The following is a 24,019-nucleotide window of genomic DNA, read 5'->3' on the forward strand; positions in this document are numbered from 1 at the left end:
AGCTTGAGAAGGGAACATGGCGGCGTCCCTGATTTGCGGCCGACTGTCGGCTAGCCTGAGAAATTCTGGGGCAAGATCGACATTTAACACTGCATCCAAAGTAAGTCTACATTGAGAAAAACGTTATGAAATCCGACTGCCTGTACATGTGATACTTTTTCTGCTGCACCATCTTCGACGTCCAAAGAAGTCCCCGAGAAGTGACTGGGTGAAATTTGACATTCGCCCATCTCCTTTGAGGTAGTAGCTAGGGAACTGGCTATGTTGGCTAGCTAGCCACATTGCTCATGTTTAGCTCGCTAGCTAACGTCGTTGCTTTTTTAGCGATGGCAAGACGAATGTATCAATAAACAACAATGTATTAAAACAAGCTTATGGGGGTTCAGGGATTTGTGTTTGCTAACAAGAGCTTTTCGCTCACATACAGTAGTAGTTGTTTAGACAGTGACCTCCAACACAGCTGTCATACACTAGAGACGTCAGGACGGGGGGGGGGAGATCCAGGAACGTCATACCCATAGGGGGCACAGGGGTACGTGCCCCATCAGATTTGTCCTGTATAATGAAAAAATAACCTTTTTTTTTCTTCTTCGCTATAATACTACTATCCACCAAGCAATTTTATGAAGTTGGCTTTAGCTAGCCCAGATAGGTTCCCAACCTCATAACTAGCTACCAAGAAGCCATTTAAAGCTATCAATGAAGTTAGTGGCTAGCTTGACCATCTTAACTGGCATACCTGCTGGCAAGGTTGGTAGACTTTAGAAAGGCAATAACTAAATGTACTGAATAAGACTCACATTACTTTCGATCTTTTACCCAGATTTTAGCAGAGATGCAGAGAAGCATATTTAGTTTCTTTAAAAAAAGAACCAACAGTCGGGAGGATACAGACAGCTCAAGAGGTATGCTTAGATATGCTGAAATATATATATATTTTTTTTTACATAGAATTAAGTATAATTATTATGGCTCTAGATTGCAGGTAAAAGCTGTTTCACGTGTTTGAAAAAAATTCTAAATTCTCCAGCCCCCCAGCCATCCTCACATACTTTCTGCCTCCTCTGATTTTTGGGGTGCATGGTGCCCCTGGGGGGTGAATGGAGGATATGCGCCATTGAGGCTGTCACATCTGTTCGTGCTCACTTGCACGGACAAAGCTAGATTTGTAAGGGACATTTTTGGAACCAAGTTGGCCTTTTTAGATTTGAAAAAACGGGTTTGATGTTGACAGAATTATTCATTTGACGCCCAAATGACATGTTTGATGTGTTCCTCTTTCATATCTGCAAACTTCCAGTATTGCACACATCTACTTCACATTTTTTGTTGTGTGTATGGGCCTCTTAGTGTTTTGTATGGGTGTGGCTATTCTTATTCTGTGTCCTTTCACAGAGTGCTATGTTCTCCCCCTGACATATGAGTAGGTACTGTCATGTCACTGCATCGTGTACACCCCCCCCCCCCCCATCACCTTTTCTCTCCTCTATCCCCCTCCGCCTCCCCTCTCCCCAGGTGCTGGGTGGTTCCTCCGGCCTTCTTGGGGCTCAGCAGCAGCCCCCCAACCTTCAGCAGCAGCAGAGGAACCTCTCCCTGCATGAGTACATGAGCATCGGCCTGCTCAAAGAGGCTGGCGTCTGTGTGCCCGAGGGCAAGGTTGCCAGCTCACCCGATGAAGCCTACTCTGTTGCCAAGGAGATTGGTAAGCCATGCCTTAATAGGATGTGGGCAAATTAATTGGAGTAGGCTAACTTGAGGATGAACACTTTGAATTGGCAGTAGTCCTATATTACAGTGCGTTCGGAAAGTACTGTATATATCTCAATCGCACTCCACACTGCCCTTTCCCACCTCAACAAAAGGAACACATATGTGAGAATGCTGTTCATTGACTACAGCTCAGCGTTCAACACCATAGTGCCGACTAAGCTAAGGACCCTGGGACTAACCACCTCCCTCTGCAACTGGATCCTGGACTTCCTGACGGGCCGCCCCCAGGTGGTAAGGGTAGGCAACAACACATCTGCCACACTGATCCTCAACGCGGGGGCCCCTCAGGGGTGCGTGCTTAGTCCCCTCCTGTACTCCCTGTGGCCAAGCATGACTCCAACACCATCATTAAGTTTGCTGACGACACAACGGTGGTAGGCCTGATCACCGACAACGATGAGACAGCCTATAGGGAGGAGGTCAGAGACCTGTCAGTGTGGTGCCAGGACAACAACCTCTCCCTCAACGTGACCAAGACAAAGGAGATGATCGTGGACTACAGGAAAAGGAGGGCCGAGCACGCCCCCATTCACATCGACAGGGCTGTAGTGGAGTGGGTCGAGAGTTTCAAGTTCCTTGGTGTCCTCATCACCAATAAACTATCATGGTCCGAACACACCAAGAAAGTCGTGAAGCGGGCACGACAACGCCTTTTCCCCCTCAGGAGACTGAAAAGATTTGGCATGGGTTCCCAGATCCTCAAATAGTTCTACAGCTGCACCATCGAGAGCATCCTGACCGGTTGCATCACCGCCTGGTATGGCAACTGCTCGGCATCCGACCGTAAGGTACTACAGAGGATAGTGCGTACAGCCCTGTACATCACTGGGGTCAAGCTTCCTGCCATCCAGAACCTATAAACTAGGCGGTGTCAGAGGAAGGCCGTGCTACCGCATGGCAAGCGGTACCGGAGCGCCAAGTCTAGGTCCAAAAAGCTCCTTCACAGCTTCTACCCCAAGACATAAGACTGCTGAACAATTAATCAAATGGGCACCTGGACTATTTGCATTTGTTTTTACACTGCTGCTTCTCACTGTTTATTATCTATGCATAGTCACTTTACCCCAACCTACATGTACAAATTACCTCGACTAACCTGTACCCCTGCACATTGACTCGGTACTGGTACCCACTGTATATAGCCTCATTATACAGTGCCTTGCAAAAGTATTCATACCCCTTGGCGTTTTTCCTATTTTGTTGCATTACAAACTGTAATTGAAATGAATTTTTATTAGGAATTCATGTAATGGACATACACAAAATAGCCAAATTGGTGAAGTGAAATGGAGAAAAAAAACTTCATTCAAATAAATTAATAATAATGGAAAAGTGGTGCATGCATATGTATTCACCCCCTTTGCTATGAATCCACTAAATAAGATCTGGTGCAACCAATTACCTTCAGAAGTCACATAATTAGTTAAATAAAGTCTAAGTGTCACATGATCTGTCACATGATCTCAGTATGTATACAACTGTTCTGAAAGGCCCCAGTCTGCAACACCACCAAGCAAGCGGCACCATGAAGACCAAGGAGCTCTCCAAACAGGTCAGGGACAAAGTTGTGGAGAAGTACAGATCAGGTTGGGTTATAAAAAAATATCAGAAACTTTGAACATCCACAGAGCACCATTAAATCCATTATTTAAAAATTGAAAGAATATGGCATCACATCAAACCTGCCAAGAGAGGGCAGCCCACGAAAACTCACGGACCAGGCAAGGAGGGCATTAATCAGAGAGGCAACAAAGAGACCAAAGATAACCCTGAAGGAGCTGCAAAGCTCCACAGCAGAGATTGGAGTATCTGTCCATAGGACCACTTTAAGCCGGACACTCCACAGAGCTGGGATTTACGGAAGAGTGGCCAGAAAAAAGCCATTGCTTAAAGAAAAAAATAAGCTAACACGTTTGGTGTTCATTAAAAGGCATGTGGGAGACTCCCCAAACATATGGAAGAAGGTACTCTGGTCAGATGACACTAAAATTGAACTTTTTGGCCATCAAGGAAAACGCTATGTCTGGCGCAAACCCAACACGTCTCATCACCCCGAGAACACCATCCCCACAGTGAAGCATGGCGGTGGCAGCATCATGCTGTGGGGATGTTTTTCATTGGCAGGGACTGGGAAACCGTCAGAATTGAAGGAATGATGGATGGCGCTAAATACAGGGAAATTCTTGAGGGAAACCTGTTTCAGTCTTTCAGAGATTTGAGACTGGGACGGATGTTCACCTTCCAGCAGGACAATGACCCTAAGCATACTGCTAAAGCAACACTCGAGTGGTTTAAGGGGAAACATTTAAATGTTTTGGAATGGCCTAGTCAAAGCCTAGACCTCAATCCAATGGAGAATCTGTGGTATGACTTAAAGATTGCTGTACACCAGCGGAACCCATCCAACTTGAAGGAGCTGGAGCAGTTTTGCCTTTGAAGAATGGGCAAAAATCCCAGTGGCTAGATGTGCCAAGCTTATAGAGACATACCCCAAGAGACTTGCAGCTGTAATTGCTACAAAATGTGGCTCTACAAAGTATTGACTTCGGGGGGGTGAATAGTTATGCACGCTCAAGTTTTCTGTTTTTTTGTCTTATTTCTTGTTTGTTTCACCCCAAAAAATATTTGGCATCTTCAAAGTGGTAGGTATGTTGTGTAAATCAAATGATACACCCCCCAAAAAATCAATTTTAATTCCAGGTTGTAAGGCAACCAAATAGGAAAAATGCCAAGGGGGGTGAATACTTTCGCAAGCCACTGTGTTACTTTTTTATTTATTTTATTTTTTACTTTAGTTTATTTAGTAAATCTTTTCTTAACTCTATTTTCTTAAAACTGCGTTTTTGGTTAAGGGCTTGTAAGTAAGCATTTCACGGTAAGGTCTACACCTGTTGTTTTCAGTGCATGTGACAAATAACATTTGATTTTGATGTCAGACCAGGTAGTAGTGAGTGAGTAGTGTGTTCTAAATACAATAGGCCTATTCATTGTTGTTTGACGGAGCAAAAGTGCTGAGCGATTAACCAGAATGTCTGATATTGTTCGTTTTTTAAACAACAACTACAATGACTGTAATCCATTGGGTGCCTACTTGTCCGATCTGTGGGTTTCTTTTACGCCTGCTATGTTAGGTTATTGTGGGGCAGACAGAGAGAGAGAAAAGAGATGAATGCGCGATAGAGAATAGTTGCTTCGCAAGATACAGTATCTCTACCTGAAAATACATGATCTAAGTGATTGATAGTTGGTATTCAGCTGTCATAAAAGTATGCCTTATTTACTTTGAAGAACTACTAAAATAGTGATTTTGTCAGACAGCATAGGCAGCAGCTCTATAGAGATGAGATGATGACTTGGAATTAAATAATAAAGTCATCAAATAAAACAAATGTAATATATACAACAATTAAGATTTTATTTTTAGTAATGTGAATAAACAATGGTTAATAAGTGATAAGCAGTAATGGGCAGTCACTACCATCATGGGACTTTTATTAATTGTTTTATTCTGTTACAGCATTCAACCCTACTCTTGGACTAGCCTTTTTGATAAATGGCATTGCTCTGGACTAGGGATAATCGTTTAATTTGATTCAGACTGTAGTCCTGTGTTTACATAGAGGTTTTAGGCATGTCATTTTTAGGTAGCCTACTCTCTGTAACTAACTGTAATAGTGTATTGTTGTCTAACTTTGTTAATATGTTACTGTACTAGATCAATAAAGTTAAATTGAATTGCGCAGTCACCATCTCTGCCCTACTGAATTCCTCTGTGGTAATGAGTATGGCTAAACATGATGTAGAACAATGTCTCCATTCACTATGTAGCTTACTTGATGCTAACACATCGTTTTCTGGTTGTGGATACAGATTAACTTGACAATGTCCAGAAGTAGCCTAGTCATTTAGGGCCATGAGTGCATGCCTTTGCTAGGAAGGTTGTGTTAGATAGTGTTTGCACTGACAATGTTTTGTGCAGTTTGTACGTCTGCATTATTATCGGTGTGTGTGTGTAAATGGCAGTGGAATGTTGGGCATGTCCTGTAACTGTTACGGTCTCGCTCTCTCTCCCTCTGTGTGTGTGTGTCTTAGGCACCAAGGATCTGGTGGTGAAGGCTCAGGTGTTGGCTGGAGGCCGAGGCAAAGGCACCTTCGAGGGAGGTCTGAAGGGAGGAGTGAAGATTGTCTACTCGTGAGTGTCAGAGACATCTCCTCTCAAACTGCACCCACATTTCTACTCTTGTCTGAATGTGGCAATGTGTAAATTCTTCTGTCTCTCTTCCACTCTCCTACAGGCCAGAGGAGGCCCGGGACATCTCCTCTCAGATGATTGGTCGTAAGCTGTACACCAAGCAGACAGGCGAGCAGGGCCGTATCTGTAACCAGGTTTTCATCTGTGAGCGCAGGTACCCCCGCAGGGAGTACTACTTCGCCATCACCATGGAGAGATCCTTTCAGGTGAGGTCATTCCCGCCCTTTCACGCCTCTCTGGTGACAACAGCTGACAAATCACGCTCCGCCATTCTGGGTCAGGCCGTCAAATTTGACAAATTGGGCAGCTGTGTTATTCTTGATTTCGAATGTTGAAAGTGTTGTGTTTGATGGTACCACTAGATGGCGTAGTGGTAAAGGACATTGCCATGGACATGTTGGAAATGCGTGTGCTCCATGGGACTTGGTTGTCCAGCTGTATGCAGTTGTAGTTCTGTTCTCTCAAAAGGATGAGACATCAGTTGTCATTGAGAATTTGAAGACCAATGGATCAATTCAATCGTTTGTTAATTTTATTTATGATAGCCCAGCTACTATTAGGTTAACTATTTAATATCTGCATTGACCCTTTTTGCACAACTCTTTTGACTCATCACATATGCTGCTGCTGCTTTTTATTATCTATCCAGTTGCGTAGTCACTTTATCCCTACATATATGTACATACAGTTGAAGTCGGAAGTTTACATACACTTAGGTTGGAGTCATTAAAACTCGTTTTTCAACCACGCCACATTTCTTGTTAACAAACTATAGTTTTGGCAAGTTGGTTAGGACATCTACTTTGTGCATGACACAAGTACTTTTTCCAACAATTGTTTACAGACAGATTATTTAACTTATAATTAATTCACTGTATCACAGAAGTTTACATACACTAAGTTGACTGTGCCTTTTAAACAGCTTGGAAAATTCCAGAAAATGATGTCATGGCTTTAGAAGCTTCTGATAGGCTAATTGACATCATTTGAGTCAATTGGAGGTGTACCTGTGGATGTATTTCAAGGCCTACCTTCAAAATCAGTGCCTCTTTGCTTGACATCATGGGAAAATCAAAAGACCTCAGAAAAGAATTGTAGACCTCTACAAGTCTGGTTCATCCTTGGGAGCAATTTCCAAAGGCCTGAAGGTACCACGTTCATCTGTACAAACAATAGTACGCAAGTATAAACACCATGGGACTACGCAGCCATCATACTGCTCAGGAAGGAGACGCGTTCTGTCTCCTAGAGATGAACGTACTTTGGTTCGAAAAGTACAAATCAAGCCCAGAACAACAGCAAAGGACCTTGTGAAGATGCTGGAGGAAACGGGTACAAAAGTATCTATATCCACAGTAAAACGAGTCCTATATCGACATAACCTGAAAGGCAGCTCAGCAAGGAAGAAGCCACTGCTCCAAAACCGCCATAAAAAAGCCAGACTACGGTTTGCAACTCCACATGGGGACAAAGATCGTACTTTTTGGAGAAATGTCCTCTGGTCTGATGAAACAAAAATAGAACTATTTGGCCATAATGACATTTACATTTTAGTCATTTAGCAGACGCTCTTATCCAGAGCGATTTATAGTAAGTGAGTGCATACATCTTTTTTTTTTTCATACCATCGTTATGTTTGGAGGAAAAAGGGGGATGCTTGCAAGCCAAAGAACACCATCCCAACCGTGAAGCACAGGGGTGGCAGCATCATGCTGTGGGGGTGCTTTGCTGCAGGACTGGTGCACTTCACTAAATAAATGGCATCATGAGGAAGGAAAATGATGTGGATATATTGAAGCAACATCTCAAGTCAGGAAGTTAAAACTTGGTCGCAAATGGGTCTTCCAAATGGACAATGACCCAAAGCATACTTCCAAAGTTGTGGCAAAATGGCTTAAGGACAACAAAGTCAAGGTATTGGAGTGGCCATCACAAAGCCCTGACCTCAATCCTATAGAAAATTTGTGGGCAGAATTGAAAAAGCGTGTGCGAGCAAGGAGGCCTACAAACCTGACTCAGTTACACCAGCTCTGTCAGGAGGAATGGGTCAAAATTCACCCAACTTGTGGAAGGCTACCCGAAACATTTGACCTAAGTTAAACAATTTAAAGGCAATGCTACCAAATACTAATTGAGTGTATGTAAACTTCTGACCCACTGGGAATGTGCTGAAAGAAATTAAAGCTGAAATAAATCATTCTCTCTACTATTATTCTGACATTTCACTTTCTTAAAATAAAGTGGTGATCCTAACTGACCTAAAACAGCGAATTTTTACTAGGATTAAATGTCAGGAATTGTGAAAAACTGAGTTTAAATGTATTTGGCTAAGGTGTATGTAAACTTCCGACCTCAACTGTATTTACCTCAATTACCTCGTTCCTCGGTACTGGTACCCCATGTATATAGCCAAGTTATCGTTACTCATTGTGTATTTATTCCTCGTGTTATTATTTTATATTTTTCTCTCTGCATTGTTGGGAAGGGCCCGTAAGCAAGCATTTCACTGTTGGTCTACACCTGTTGTTTACGAAGCATGTGACAAAACCTATTTGATTTGCTGTGAGACCTATGTTCCATTCGTTTGCTATTTTTGAGTATGATTGCCACTCAATTAATGTGTAAAATGATTGGTGCTCATAATCTCTCGGCCCCTCCCTCTGAACAGGGCCCCGTGTTGATTGGCAGCTCTCAGGGGGGCGTGAACATCGAGGATGTGGCAGCGGAGAATCCCGACGCCATCGTGAAGGAGCCAATTGACATAATGGAGGGAATCAAGATGGAACAAGCTGTTTCGGTACATTTGAGATCGGGTTGTAAAAATACCTCTTGATTTGTCTTTGTCTCTTAGATCACAGGAAACACTACACATTCTGGGAAATAAACAATACTCGACCTGAATTTAAAGCTATTTTGGTACACGTTTAAACAAACGACTTGCGGCAACATTTATATTCATATTAGGTCTGTCTTGAGTTTCTCTCTAAAGACAAGGGCCTCAGAACCTTATTAGTTAGGCATGTCCCCTCACACAGTGTAATATCTTTAAAAGTCAGGTTTTTACTTCGATATGCTCACTCAACATGCCAACTCACGCATTACATGTCACTTAGAATGCCTGCAATGTTACCATGACCTGACAACGTCTCTCTCACATTCACTCTACCCCTCATTGTCAGGCGTTCCTCCTCTCCTTCAACTCCTCTTACCTTCAATTGAATTCAAGAGTGTTTTACAAGCTGGTAATAGATTTGTAAATGTTGCTAAAGTAGAAAGAAATTACAGAAACACTGTAGATTGAAGAACTGATATTGATACATTTCTTTCTTTCGCTCCCTCTATCTTCTCTCTCTCTCCAGATTGCCACAAAGATGGGCTTCCCTGCTGCTCTGATCGACGACGCAGCTGCTAACATAATCAAGCTCTACAACGTCTTCATGAAGTACGACGCCTCCATGCTGGAGATCAACCCCATGGTGGAGGACGCCTCTGGCCAGGGTACACACACTTGCTTTTCGTTCCCAGTGATGTTGTTATTCACGCCAGTGTTAAGAGCTGGGTGAGAGCGTGTTGCCAGTCAGTGTTAAATGCTTGGTTGAAGGCTTCTCCCATTGATCTATGACTCACTGTCAATCATTCTCATTAACGCACTCCCAGTGAAAAACCCTAGTGTGAATCACTGCACTTTTAACTGATGGGCCAATTAGGCAGCTAAACCCCATAGTACTGAAGGAATGGTGGTGTTATTGCACAACCAACCGTCTTCAACATCATAGCCATACATGGTAGAGTATGGTGGCTGATAAGGGTAACATATGAGGCCCTATTTTAACTTTGAAATGTAAGTCGTTCCAGTGCTGATATGTACTTTGAATGATCTTGTGGTTATGGGCTGACTTGACCAACCCCATACATACCAGGAGTGTTGATTGACAGCAGGAATAGCCTATGCTGGCCCTTTGACCCTACTACATCAGCAAACATCTGTAGTGGTCTCTGTCTTATCTGTCACCAACCCAGATATGTCCTTGACATGTACAGTACAGCCAACCAAGGTTACACAGTAAAGCTATGTCACAGAACTATACTCAACAAAAATATAAACGCAACATGTAAAGTGTTGGTTTCATGAGCGGAAATAAAAGATCCCAGAAATTGTCCATATGCATAAAAAGCTTATTTCTCTCAAATTTTGTGCATAAATTTGTTTACATCCCTGTTGGTGACAATTTCTCCTTTGCCAAGATAGTCCATCCACCTGACAGGTGTGGCATATCAAGAAGCTGATTAAACAGCATGATCATTACTAGGGCTGTCCCCGACTAAAAAATAATCTTAGTTGACCAAGAGTTATTTTGACCAATCGATTGGTTGAAACGTTAAAAGGTGTATTTTTCCATATATAGACACATCTTATGTGTTTTAATCAAATCAACTATATGCACTGAGCTTGTCTGATGCTTTAAGCACATGGTTTAATGAAATAATTAAGACACACAAATTACTAGAGTGAGTCCAACCGCTATTGATTTGATTGTGCCGGGCCTGGCTCAGACTTTCTGTGTTAAAAAAGACAGCGAGTGACTATGTGACTAGCACCCGTTGTCTCTCTCTCCTCCCTGCTGCAGCGACCACCACAGAACATCAGCAGTGTGTATCACGCTGTCCGTGTTGCTGAAGCTGCAACATAATTATAGCCATTTCTAACCCTAATTTGTTTAAGAAAAACATTCCCTATTCCCTCATTCCTTGCTCTCTTTACGTGACACATGTATGCATCGCCAATAGGGCGTGACCTATAGCATATCATAATCACATCAATAAATTGGTTATAACAAACTCTGAACACCGTAACATATGTGACAGCAAAATGGATGCAGAGGACGTGACAAATAAACTCAAAATGGGGAATGTTTACTGGTTGCTCAGGAAGTAGACGGGAAGTCAGATATGTGGAATAAATGTGACTAGTTGTGGAAAATACTGGAGATCAAGAAAAAGAAGGTAAGGAGCAAGCGCTGCGTCCATACTATGTGTGCCAAACAGGTGCTGTTAGATTAGAATATAATTTTTCTGACCGTTTAGAACAATGTAAACAACAGTAAATTATAAGCGTACCAGAGAGTCTGTTGTAAAGCCTTTATTACAGCAAAGACTAAAAACAGTTGTGAATGCGATTTCCGAAATGGAACGGTTTAGGCCTATTTATTGTTTACGCTAATTATTCAATGGTCGATTTTGTTATTTTATTTTTAAACTAAAATGTTTGATTGCATTTAAAATCATGAATGGCTCGTATGCTGTGTGATGACAGGAACAAATAAATTATTGATTGATACAGTAGCCTATTTAAATTGAAATATAGGCCTAAGTAAGTTAAGGTATTAAAACTAAACAGCATGCGCTCTTAGGCCTACAGCTCGATGGTGGTTATACAAGGCTGCTATACTAAGCCTACTAATGACATTACTTATTATTATAATGATGATCATAATAATAGTAATAATAACAATAAGGAGATCAAGGGAAAATTAGGGTTATTATTATAAATATAATTTTTCTGATAATTTGGAACCGTGTAAATAACACTAAATCAATTATAAATAATACCAGAGAGGCTGGTCTAACGACATGTGGCTGTGATGCTTGGTGCTCACGGAATCAGTAGGCTATTAAACAAACACTCAAACAGGCAACAGAAGCAGGATCTGTCTTATTTCTGTAGATCTACAGTACCAGTCAAAAGTTTGGACACCTACTCATTCAAGGGTTTTTCTTTATTTTGACTATTTTCTACATTGTAGAATAATAGTGAAGACATCGAAACTATGACATAATACATATGGAATCATGTAGTAACCAGAAAGTGTTAAACAAATTAAAATATATTTTATATTTGAGATTTTTTAAATAGCCACCCTTTGCCTTTATGACAGCTTCGCACACTCTTGGCATTCTCTCAAACAGCTTCACCTGGATTGCTTTTCCAACAGTCTTGAAGGAGTTCCCACATATGCTGAGCACTTGTTGGCTGCTTTTCCTTCACTCTGCCGTCCGACTCATCCCAAACCATCTCAATTGTGTTGAGGTCGGGGGATTGTGGAGGCCAGATCATCTGATGCAGCACTCCATCACTCTCCTTCTTGGTAAAATAGCCCTTACACAGCCTGGAGGTGTGTTGGGTCATTGTCCTGTTGAAAAACAAATGATAGTCCCACTAAGCCCAAACCAGATGGGATGGCGTATCGCTGTAGAATGATGTGGTAGCCATGCTGGTTAAGTGTGCCTTGAATTCTAAATAAATCACAGACAGTGTCACCAGCAAAGCACCCCCACACCATAACACCTCCTCCTCCATGCTTTACGGTGGGAACTACACATGCGGAGATCATCCGTTCACCCACACCGTCTCACAAAGACACGGCAGTTGGAACCAAAAATCTCAATTTGGACTCCAGACCAAAGGACAAATTCCCACCGGTCTAATCTCCATTGCTCGTGTTTCTTGGCCCAAGCAGGTCTCATCTTCTTATTGGTGTCCTTTTAGTAGTGGTTTCTTTGCAGCAATTCGACCACGAAGGCCTGATTCACACAGTCCCATCTGAACAGCTGATGTTGAGATGTACCTGTTACTTGAACTCTGTGAAGCATTTATTTGTGCTGCAATTTCTGAGGCTGGTAACTCTAATGAACTCATCCTCTGCAGCCTAGGTAACTCTGGGTCTTCCATTCCTGTGGCAGTCCTCATGAGAGCCAGTTTCATCATACGCTTGATGATTTTTGCGACTGCACTTGAAGAAACTTTCAAAGTTCTTGAAATGTTCCATATTGACCGACCTTCATGTCTTAAAGTAATGATGGACTGTTGTTCTCTTTGCTTATTTGAGCTTGGTCTTTTACCAAATAGGGCTATCTTGTGTATACCACCCCTACCTTATCACAACACAACTGATTGGCTCAAACACATTAATTTGTGGAATTTCTTAACTTTTAAGAAGGTACACCTGTTCATTGAAATGCATTCCAGGTGACTACCTCATGAAGCTGGTTGAGAGAATGCCAAGAGTGTGCAAAGCTGTCATAAAGGCAAAGGGTGGCTATTTGAAGAATCTCAAATATAAAATATATTTTGATTTGTTTGAACACTTTTTTGGTTACTACAGGATTCCATATGTGTTATTTAATAGTTTTGATGTCTTCACTATTATTCTACAATGTAAAAATAAAGAAAAACCCTTGAATGAGTAGGTGTGTATAAACTTTTGACTGGTAGTGTATATGGATGATTTATAAAGCCACACCATGATTTTTCTAAATGTATTTTGCTACTGCTCGACTAAAGAAGTCTCAGTCGACCAACAGCCTATCGACCAAACAATCGACAAGTCGACTAAATGGGGTCAGCCCTAATCATTACACAGGTGCACCTTGTGCTGGGGACAATAAATGGCTACTCTAAAATGTGTCGTTTTGTCACACAGCATAATGCAGTCGTGTGGGTGAGCGGTTTGCTTATGCCAACGTTGTGAACAGAGGTGGTGGTGGGGTTATGGTATGGGCAGGCATAAGCTACGGACAACAAACTCAATTGCATTTTAACGATGGCAATTTGAATGCACAGAGATACCGTGACGAGCCCCTGAGGCCCATTGTTGTGCCATTCATCCGCCGCCATCACCTCATGTTTCTGCATGGGCCCATGTCGCAAGGATCTGTACACAATTCCTGGAAGCTGAAAATGCCCCAGTTCTTCCATGACCTGCATACTCACCAGACATGTCACCCATATAGCATGTTTGGGATGCTCTGGATTGACATGTACGACAGCGTGTTCCAGTTCCCGCCAATATCAAGCAACTTTGCACAGCCATTGAAGAGGAGTGGGACAACATTCCACCGGCCACAATCAACTGCCTGATCAACTCTATGCGAAGGAGATGTCGCGCTGCATGAGGCAAATGGTGGTCACACCAGATACTGACTGATTTTCTGATCCACGGCCCTACCTTTTTTTAAGGTATCTGTGTCCAACAGATGCATATCTGTATTCCCAGTAATGTGAAATCCATAGATTAGGGCCTAATGAATTTATTTCAATTGACTGATTTCCTTACATGAACTGTAACTCAGTAAAATCTTAGAAATTGTTGCATGTTGTGTTTATATTTTTGTTCAGTATAGATACTCTGTTGCACCTTGGACCAGGCATTGGAAAATGTCCCCTCAAAGTATAAACGGACATCTGCCTCTGGCTGTCGTAAAGAAGTTACAGGGTCATTGGGTTTGTCGCCCAACGATGATGTCAGCCATCTTGGGCTCAGCCTCTGTCTCCTGTGTGTCCCTCTGACAGTGATGTGCATGGACGCCAAGATCAACTTTGACTCGAATGCAGCGTATCGCCAGAAGAAGGTGTTTGACATGCAGGACTGGACCCAGGAGGACGCCAGGGACCGACAGGCAGCCAAGGCTGACCTCAACTACATTGGCCTGGACGGATCCATCGGCTGTCTGGGTGAGCGCCACAACACACCCACCACTGGTTCACAGCACCACACACCTAGCTTTGTAGTAGCAGTAGTGATAGAAATCTTTGTTTTTTGTGTATTCACTCTATATTCTCTGTGTGTGTGTAGTGAACGGGGCTGGTCTTGCCATGGCCACCATGGACATCATCAAGCTCCATGGTGGCACGCCCGCCAACTTCCTGGACGTGGGGGGCGGAGCTACAGCCCACCAGGTGATGGAGGCCTTCAAACTCATCACGTCTGACAGGAAGGTAAGGACTGGGAGTGGGGGACACACCTATCATCTCTGGTTGTCTTTGAAGAAGCATTAAGCTGCAGTAGGCACACACTTCTCACTGTGGCACCAATAGGCCCAGATGTCATGTGTTCCACAGTCCTTCACCCTGACCTCTAACCCCAACTGGAACGGGACGGCTGGGTATCTGGATCATGAGCAGCCTGCAGTTGATGCTATTGATGTTTTGATGGAGTTAGGGGGTAGGGATTAATTAGGAATTCCTGATGTTTGGATCTTCAGGAAGGTTACGGTTGTATAAAGTAACTTTTCAGTACATGCATCCCCTAGTTAGTAGGTGCATCTTTTGACAGACATTGCTGGAGTTACCTGAAGATATCAGCAGGAGAGCTCACTTTGGGGGTGGGCTTTACTACTGGTGGAACCTATGGGCCCTTCATTGGACACTGTGTTAACAAACCTCCAAACGAGCTTCAACGCCATACAACACTCCTTCCGTAGCCTCCAACTGCTCTTAAACACTAGTAAAACTAAATGCATGCTCTTCAACCGAACGCTGCTTGCACCCGCCCACCCGACTAGAATCACTACTCTCGGCGGGTCTGACCTAAGAGTATGTGGACAACTACAAATACCTAGGTGTCTGGTTAGACTGTAAACTCTCCTTCCAGACTCACGTTAAGCATCTCCAATCAAAAGTTAGATCTAGAATCGTCTTCCTATTTCGCAACAAAGCCTCCTTCACTCATGCTGCCAAACATGCCCTCGTAAAACTGACTATCCTACCAATCCTTGACTTCGGCAATGTCATTTACAAAATAGCCTCCAACACTCTTCTCAGCAAATTGGATGTAGTCTATCACAGTGCCATCCGTTTTCTCACCAAAGCCCCATATACTACCCACCATTGTGACCTGTACGCTCTTTTTGGCTGGCCCTCACTACATATTCGTCGCCAAACCCACTGGCTCCAGGTCATCTATAAATCACTGCTAGGCAAATCCCCGTCTTATCTTAGCTCACTGGTCACCATAGCAACACCCACCCGTAGTCTGCGCTCCAGCAGGTATATCTCACTGGTCATCCCCAAAGCCAACACCTCCTTTGGCCGCCATTCCTTCCAGTTCTCTGCTGCCAATGACTGGAACGAACTGCTAAAATCTCTGAAGCTGGAGACTCTTATCTCCCTCACTAACTTTAAGCGTCAGTTGTCAGAGCAGCTTACCGTTCACTGCACCTGTACACAGCCATTCTGAAATTAGCCCAAACTACCTCATCCCCATATTGTTATTTATTTAGCTAATTTGCACCCCAGTATCTCTATTTGCACATCATCTTTTGCACATCTATCATTCCAGTGTTAATTACGAAATTGTAACTATTTTTGCACTATGGCCTATTTATTTATTGCCTTACCTCCATAACTTACTACATTCGACCACACTGTATATATATTTTCTGTATTTTTGACTTTATGTTTTGTTTACCCCATATGTAACTCTGTTGTTGTTTTTATCACACTGCTTTGCTTTATCTTGGCCAGGTCGCAGTTGTAAATGAGAACTTGTTGTCAACTGGCTTACCTGGTTAAATAAAGGTGAAAGAAAAAAAAAAAGGGGTGACATTTATCTGGGGGATTTTTAATGGAGGAGGACTTTAGAGGGAACACCTATGAGAGTACAGGGAGGGTTCTCACCTGCTGTGTGACATACAGTTAGTGATTCATTCATTGATGGGTGCGAGTAGGTTTTTGATAGATGGTTAAAAGCTCTCTCATGGGAGATTTGTGGCTAATTTCCTATCACTGTCTCTGTGTTGACACCTGCTTAGTGTGGTCCTAATGGCGTCTGTGGTTTATTATCCACTGGGGGTTTGGAGCCACAGTAATGGTGTTGTATTTATAAGTGTTCATTTAAACCACTATAGTTTTATAATACACATTACATTTACAGTGTGATGTTGATTTTATAGGAGTTTTTAGGTTTGGTTTTGTTATTGTTCCTGTATGGATTTGTGATTGCTTTGTATTTGGTCTTGTTTCTATGGTCAATATCTTCGGTCATGCTTTCATGGTCAACGTCTTTTGTTTGTGGTCCTCAGGTGCAGGCCATCCTTGTGAACATCTTCGGTGGCATCATGAGGTGTGACATCATCGCTCAGGGCATCATCATGGCTGTCACAGACTTGGACCTGAAGATCCCCATTGTGGTGCGGTTACAAGGTGAGACTGACCTCCCTTATACAGTCAAGCATCAGGTAGCCAGCACAATAGCAGCTTGGCAAGACCACCCTGTGGTAATTACAGTGAAAACTATTTTAGCTTTGTTATGTAGTCATAGGCTACTGCACTGCCATTTTGGCGTACATACACAAACACACACACACTGGGCTGGGAGAGAGGGAGGGGACGACAGTGGAGCGTGGCCTTTTAAAGGTCAAAGAGCAAGCAGTCTGTCAGGATTAGGGTCTTCTAATACTTCCCCACACACACACTAGTGATGGGGGACAAAAAATAGATACAGTTGCATATCGGGATATTATTTTTTACAATATCGTTTTCACTATCGCAATATTATTTTTCTTGGTAGTTGGCTGTGCCTGCACCAGAACTGCAGTATTTTTCCTTCATAGCTTGTTCTCTATCTTCTTTTTAAATAAGGTACCAATTTGTTTTCAGCACTTTTATTTCCATGACTGATAAACTCGTTTTCTCATGGCTCTCTTGTCTCTCTGCAGCAGACATATGGTGAGCAATATGTTTGGAATATCGAATCGGAATAAAATCATAGTATTGAATCGCAATAAATATAGAATCGTGAGAATTGCAATACATATCATATCGGCACCTAAGTATCACGATAATATTGTATCGTATAATTCCCAGCCCTAACACACACACACACACACACACACACACACACACACACACACGCATGCATGCACACAACCAGCGCTGTGGGAACCTGTAGCTCCCAGCCTTATTCCAGCCTCTCCCTTCTGGGCACGTTTTGAAACACACAGGGATGTATAGAATGTGTGAAGTTATACAGAACTCAATCACTCATAAACTAGATGTAATTGGACTAAAATGATTGCCTTCACAAATGGTTTAGTTACTTATAATGAACTTCTAATTTATTTAGTCTGCTATTTTGATGGAATGCTTTTGTAATCATGATGCAGGGTTATTATTCCAATGATCTAGCCTATGGTTTGTTCAGTCGCCTGCATTCATGCCTTGCATGTATATTGAAGGTCATTCTACTTGTATGTGTGCAATGCTGCACGACAAATGTCCATAACAAGAATAATCACCTACTCTAATATAAAATGTAATCTAGACCACATGTACAGTATACCAAACGCCATCATTCATGTTTGGGAAATATAATAGGACTGAAATTATGCAATTGATGAGTTTAACTCACTAATAGTGCAGATAAAAAGCTATATAAAAGAGAACCAAAGTGCTTTCTAAAAGATCGAGGCTAAAGAGGGACTGCTGCTCTGCTGTGTTTCAGGATCCAGAGTGGACGATGCCAAAGCTCTGATCGCCGCTAGCCCACTGAAGCTCCTGGCCTGTGACGATCTGGACGAGGCAGCTAGAATGGTACACACACACCTCTCTCCCTTTCTCTACCTCTACCCCTCTAAGCACCCTGTCTGGGTTATGGAGGGTGGTGTGTGTGTGGTACACTAGGTCTATGTGAAGTGTGTGAATGTGAAAAGGTATGTCAGGCACCGTTTGTGAGGGTCAAGAGCAATGAGGTCTATCTGAGGGCAATGTGTAAACATGTGTGTGAGACAAGGGGCACCAGCAGGGTAGGTTGTGTGTGTGTGTGTGTGTGTGCGCGCGGTGTGTGTCAATTGACACCGTCAGGGTATAGTGACAGTTTAAACGCAGCTGACTGGCTGAAGTGACACTGCCTGAGTTTTATGGCTTTGACTTCTGGCAGAGCTAGCAGCAGTGACATTGAGTCAGAGCAGAGGCCCCCTTCCTCTTATCTCTCCCCTCCATCTATCTTTCCCTCTACCACTAGTCTGGATTGGCTCTCACTGACTCTCACCATCTCTCCACTCGCTCTCCTTTGTTTTTAGAGTGTTCTACTCCCCAAAGAGACAAGTATCAGTTAGCCAGCACAATGGCAGCTTGGCATGACCACCCTGAGGCAGTTACAACCCCCCGCAATTAAAACTATTCACTTTTAGTGTTTTTGTCTGTTTTTAAATGAGACAACTCACCCTGCTGCTGTGCTTGTGTTTAAACTTTTCTCTCTCTCCTCCTCTCTGTTTCCTCTCTTTGCAGGTTGTAAAGCTTTCTGAAATTGTGTCGCTGGCTCAGGAGGCTCATGTTGACATCTCTTTCCAGCTTCCACTCTAAGCCACGCCCCTTGACCCTACGACCCCATCTGAACCCCGACACCCCACCCTTGAACAGCAAGAAGAGCCTCTCACTACTGAGAGAATACTCCAATACAACACAGCCCACCAACTTCTCTCTGTTAGTTCTGTTTCTCTCTCTCTCTCTCTGTGGCAAGACTCCAAAATACACACACACATACAGGTAACTGCCAAATTAAAGGAAACGGAGTAAATGAGGGATACAAATGCACCCACGGACGTTAGTTTCTTCTCCGCAATGAGTCTGGATATGAGTACCTTCCCTACCCTTCTCCAAATGCGAACACATTCAGGGCCGTCTCATTGGTCCAGAAACCGATGAGTTGGGCCAGAGCCAGAACACACGTGTGTAAAGCGGCGGTTTGAAAATGTAATTGACTTTCATACTCTGATTGGTTAGAGACGATCCAATCGCTGATTCCTTTGTTTTGTACAATACCCCTTGTCACCACAAATTACTTTAATGATGTCAGTCTGACTGTAATATGTAGCGAACGACAGAGCAGCAGAATAATTTAGTGTGAGTCATCAGGCTAGGATACAAAGTATATTAAAAGCAGGTGCTTCCACACAGGTGTGGTTCCTGAGCTAATCAAGCAATTAACATCCCGTCATGCTTAGGGTCATGTATAAAAATGCCCGGTTGCCCATTATTTTGGCTACCATGTCTAGAAGAGATCTCAGTGACTTTGAAAGAGGGGTCTCAAAGAAGCATAGGAGGTTTAAATGGTGTGTCTATCTGTCACCAGATCTCAACCCAATTGAACACTTAGGGGAGATTCTGGAGCGGCGCCTGAGACAGCGTTTTCCGTCACCATCAACAAAACACCAAATTATGGAATTTCTCATGGAAGAATGGCGTAGCATCCCTCCAAAAATAGTAATGAGGAATAAAATATAATACAAGAATGGAGCTAGATACAGGGAGTACCAGATCAATGTGCAGAGGTACAAGGCATGAGGTAGACATGTACATGAAGACCGGGTAAAGTGACTAGGCGTCTTGGCAGTTACCTGTACTAGGCGTCTTGGCAGGTAGCTCTCCTAATCTACTTTCATCACTCTGTTTTGTTATGTGTGTCAGGGCTTCCTACTGTGGCTAGTCTGTTTATTCAAGCACACTTATCAGATCAGACACTGGGGGCGCTCCTCCAGATTAGTCCAGTATTATTATTTTTTTGGTTGGGTTTTGGTTACTTTCTCTTCACACCTCTGCCCACCCACCTCTCTCCCTCAGCTCCCACAATGCATAGCACTACTTATAATGCACAAACCCCCAACCTTGCTCTTTTCTGGGAGAGAGTGGTATTTCTATATCTATTTACTGGAACTTGGGGTCTGAAGGTACAGCTAATTCCACTTTGAAAAATAGTTAAAAATCTGGGTAGGAGGCAACGCAATGGGTATGTCTGCAAGAGCATGCTATACAATTAGCCATCAATTAAACACTTAGTTAAGAGATAAATACAAACTACACAGTGTACAAACATTAAGAACACCTTCCTAATATTGAGTTGCACCTTCCTAATAGCATACATACTCAATCCATGTCTCAAGGCTTAAAAATAATTATTTAACCTGTCTCCTCCCCTTCATCTACACTGATTGAAGTGGATTTAACAAATGACATCAATAAGGGATCATAGCTTTCACCTGGATTCACCTGGTCAGTCTGTCATGGAAAGAGCAGGCTTTCTTAATGTTTTGTACACTCAGTGTCTATGTTACATTTACAACAATGCTAAAGAGAATTTTCACACCACATTCTTGCAATACTTAGTCAATAAACACATATCTTGGGTTCCTTGCTGGTATGGTTGAAAGAGGACTAATGACTGCAGGTGGGGGCATTTAAAGGGGTAACCGTCGACTGAGGTGTGTGGCGACCAATAAGGAGCAGGCTCCCCTCCAGGTGTGAGGGGTTTTGTACAGGATTCATTCTCCTGGATCAGTGGGTTAGAGAGGGTTACTGCTGGATGCAATGTCAGTCAGTCATAGTCCCCCCCTTTAAATCTCCTATCTGCCCCTACAGGAGTGCCTTGTGTTGAGTGGTCTGAGAATGGGAGATGGGGTAAGAATGAGGGGGGTTTAAAGGGGAGTTGCCCACTGTAATGACAGCTGCTAGGTTGTGACACTGGTCCAATGCTTGGCGAACACTTGAGCTAAGAAAAGAGTCGATGGAATGTAAATGTCTGTTAGGAGTACCTCTTATGTCAATAATTTCATCTCCATGCAATTTGAAATGGATAGCTGAATAGTGGATAGTCTCTCTCGCCAGAATCAGAACAGACTAATACCTGGATAAAAGCATTGGAGTACTCTCCTTTACTCCTGAACTAGTAATAGTTGTTTGTGTGAGTGTTTAGTGTGTGTGATATCTAAATTACTGCCTATCTGGTTGACTGCATGTTTGTGTATTTGTCTCTTCCATCCCCTCTATAGGAGGGTCTCCTATATAAGAGCTTGCCACAGTATATCTGTAGTCTGCCACCATGTCACAGGAACAACCTTTTTCACTCTGTTCAGGTACTTCATATGACATCAAAAATGGAGGTGGACAGTGTCCACTCAACTGTTAAAAGATTGTACTGTAGTTGTCTTCTCTCTATTTCTCCATATCTCTCTCCCTCTCTCTCCCTCTTCCTCCTCTATATATGTTACTCCCCAGCCCTCAGAACACAGAAACACACTTATTGTGAGTTGTAAGACATTTATTATATCTTGTAAATAACGAGACCGCTGTTCTCTTCTATAAAATATTTATGCTTCTCTTGGGGAGTAAAATAAATAAATAAATATAATAAATACAGAGAACACCAAATGTGCTTGTTATCTTGTTTTAGTTTTGCTGTACTTGTACTGACAATGTGAAAGATGTGTTTACATCTCTTATGGCTAGTTGGGTTGTGTTTGGCATTAGTCATGACAACAAAAACAACAGAGGAATTGCTCAAGCACAAATATAAATAATGACCAGGCTCATGTGACGCCAAATTAGCTTCTATTCTGTTGACATTCGCATAGTAGTGTTAGATTCTTACAACATTTTCTACATGCCAGAATCTACATGTATTTCAGTTGCATAAGAATAAGTATAGAGCCTTTAGACAGTCATACAATGCTTTAACCTCTTAAGGATCTGACCCTTTTTTTCTATTTTCGCCTAAAATGACATACCCAAATCTAACTACTTGTAGCTCAGGACCTGAAGCAAGGATATGCATATTCTTGATACCGTTTGAAAGGAAACACTTTGAAGTTTGTGGAAATGTGAAATTAATGTAGGAGAATATAACACATTAGATCTGGTGAAAGATAATACAAACACATTTTTTTTTTCATCATCTTTGAAATGCAAGAGAAAGGCCACAATATAATATTGCAGTTTAGGTGCAATTTAGATTTTGGCCACTAGATGGCAGCAGTGTGTGTGCAAAGTTTCAGATTGATCCAGTGAAACATCGCAATACTGGACTATTTTGTATCAAGTCTGCCCAAATGTGCCGAATTGGTCAATTGATACAATTTCAAGTGCATAACTATAGAGAACATACAACAATGATATGGTAATACAAAATGTAAGTTTACACACTCCCAGGAATGTCATACATGATGGATCATTAGCTTATACACTAACTTTCACACATCTAGATGGCCGGGCGGGGTGGGTGTGGAGCCAGAGACAGCAGGGGTTCAAACTGTAGAACCCAGTTCCTACATTTGAATATAAAAATTGATTTTATCAAACAAAACTATGCTACATTTTATCTCTGGGACCCTTAGGATGACAAATCAGAGCAAGATTACTGAATGTAAGTACATTATTTACCTTCAGAGGTGAATGTATCAAACCAGTTGCCGTGATACGTTTTTTGTTGTTGTGCACTCCTCAAACAATAGCATGTTTTTTTTTCACTGTAATAGCTACTGTAAATTGGACAGTGCAGTTAGATTAACAATAATTTAAGCTTTCTGTCCATATAAGACATGTCTATGTCCTGGAAAGTTTGCTGTTACATACAACAGTCATGCTAATCACATTAGCGCACGTTAGCTCAACCGTCCCGTATACAGTACACCGATCCCGTAGAGGTTAACCTTATCTTTATCAAATTATCCATTAAGCGACAACTCTGAACATTTCTCGGAATAGTTTTTACACCACTTACATACAGTTGAAGTCGGAAGTTTACATACACTTAGGTTGGAGTCATTAAAACTTGTTTTTCAACTACTCCACAAATTTCTTGTTAACAAACTATAGTTTTGGCAAATTGGTAAGGACATCTCCTTTGTGCATGACACAAGTCATTTTTACAACAATTGTTTACAGACAGATTATTTCACTTATAATTCACTGTATCACAATTCCTGTGGGTCAGAAGTTTACATACACTAAGTTGACTGTGCCTTTAAACAGCTTGGAAAATTACAGAAAATGATGTCATGGCTTTAGAAGCTTCTGATAGGCTAATTGACATAATTTGAGGCAATTGGAGGTGTACCTGTGGATGTATTTCAAGGCCTACCTTCAAACTCAGTGCCTCTTTGCTTGACATCATGGGAAAATCAAAAGAAATCAGCCAAGACCTCAGACATTTTTTGTAGACCTCCACAAGTCTGGTTCATCCTTGGGAGCAATTTCCAAATGCCTAAAGGTACCACGTTAATCTGTACAAACAATAGTACGCAAGTATAAACACCATGGGACCACACAGCCATCATACCGCTCAGGAAGGAGACGCGTTCTGTCTCCTAGAGATGAACGTACTTTGGTGTGAAAAGTGCAAATCAATCCCAGAACAACAGCAAAAGACCTTGTGAAGATGCTGGAGG

General features: G+C 42.3%; 1 protein-coding gene across 1 annotated transcript; it reads left to right on the plus strand.

Annotated features, from left to right (window-relative positions):
• Positions 1-22,004, plus strand: LOC311129590 (succinate--CoA ligase [ADP-forming] subunit beta, mitochondrial). The gene is made up of 11 exons (XM_084161932.1): positions 1-100; positions 1,516-1,702; positions 5,863-5,962; positions 6,066-6,228; positions 8,691-8,819; positions 9,382-9,520; positions 14,373-14,534; positions 14,656-14,798; positions 16,883-17,003; positions 18,304-18,392; positions 19,089-22,004. The coding sequence occupies exons 1-11, from the start codon at positions 17-19 to the stop codon at positions 19,161-19,163; spliced, it is 1,392 nt and encodes a 463-aa protein (XP_084018058.1). The 5' UTR covers positions 1-16; the 3' UTR covers positions 19,164-22,004.
• Positions 22,005-24,019: the final 2,015 nt, after the last annotated feature.

Source organism: Coregonus lavaretus (genome assembly GCF_964263955.1).
Source record: "Coregonus lavaretus genome assembly, chromosome: 5".
Lineage (NCBI taxonomy): Eukaryota > Metazoa > Chordata > Actinopteri > Salmoniformes > Salmonidae > Coregonus > Coregonus lavaretus.

Coding starts and splice junctions, on each gene's coding strand:
- LOC311129590 (XM_084161932.1), top strand. CDS start 17: ATGGCGGCGTCCCTGATTTGCGGCCGACTGTCGGCTAGCCTGAGAAAT. Junction 6,229..8,690: donor CCATGGAGAGATCCTTTCAG/GTGAGGTCATTC, acceptor CCCTCTGAACAG/GGCCCCGTGTTGATTGGCAG. Junction 14,799..16,882: donor TCATCACGTCTGACAGGAAG/GTAAGGACTGGG, acceptor TGTGGTCCTCAG/GTGCAGGCCATCCTTGTGAA.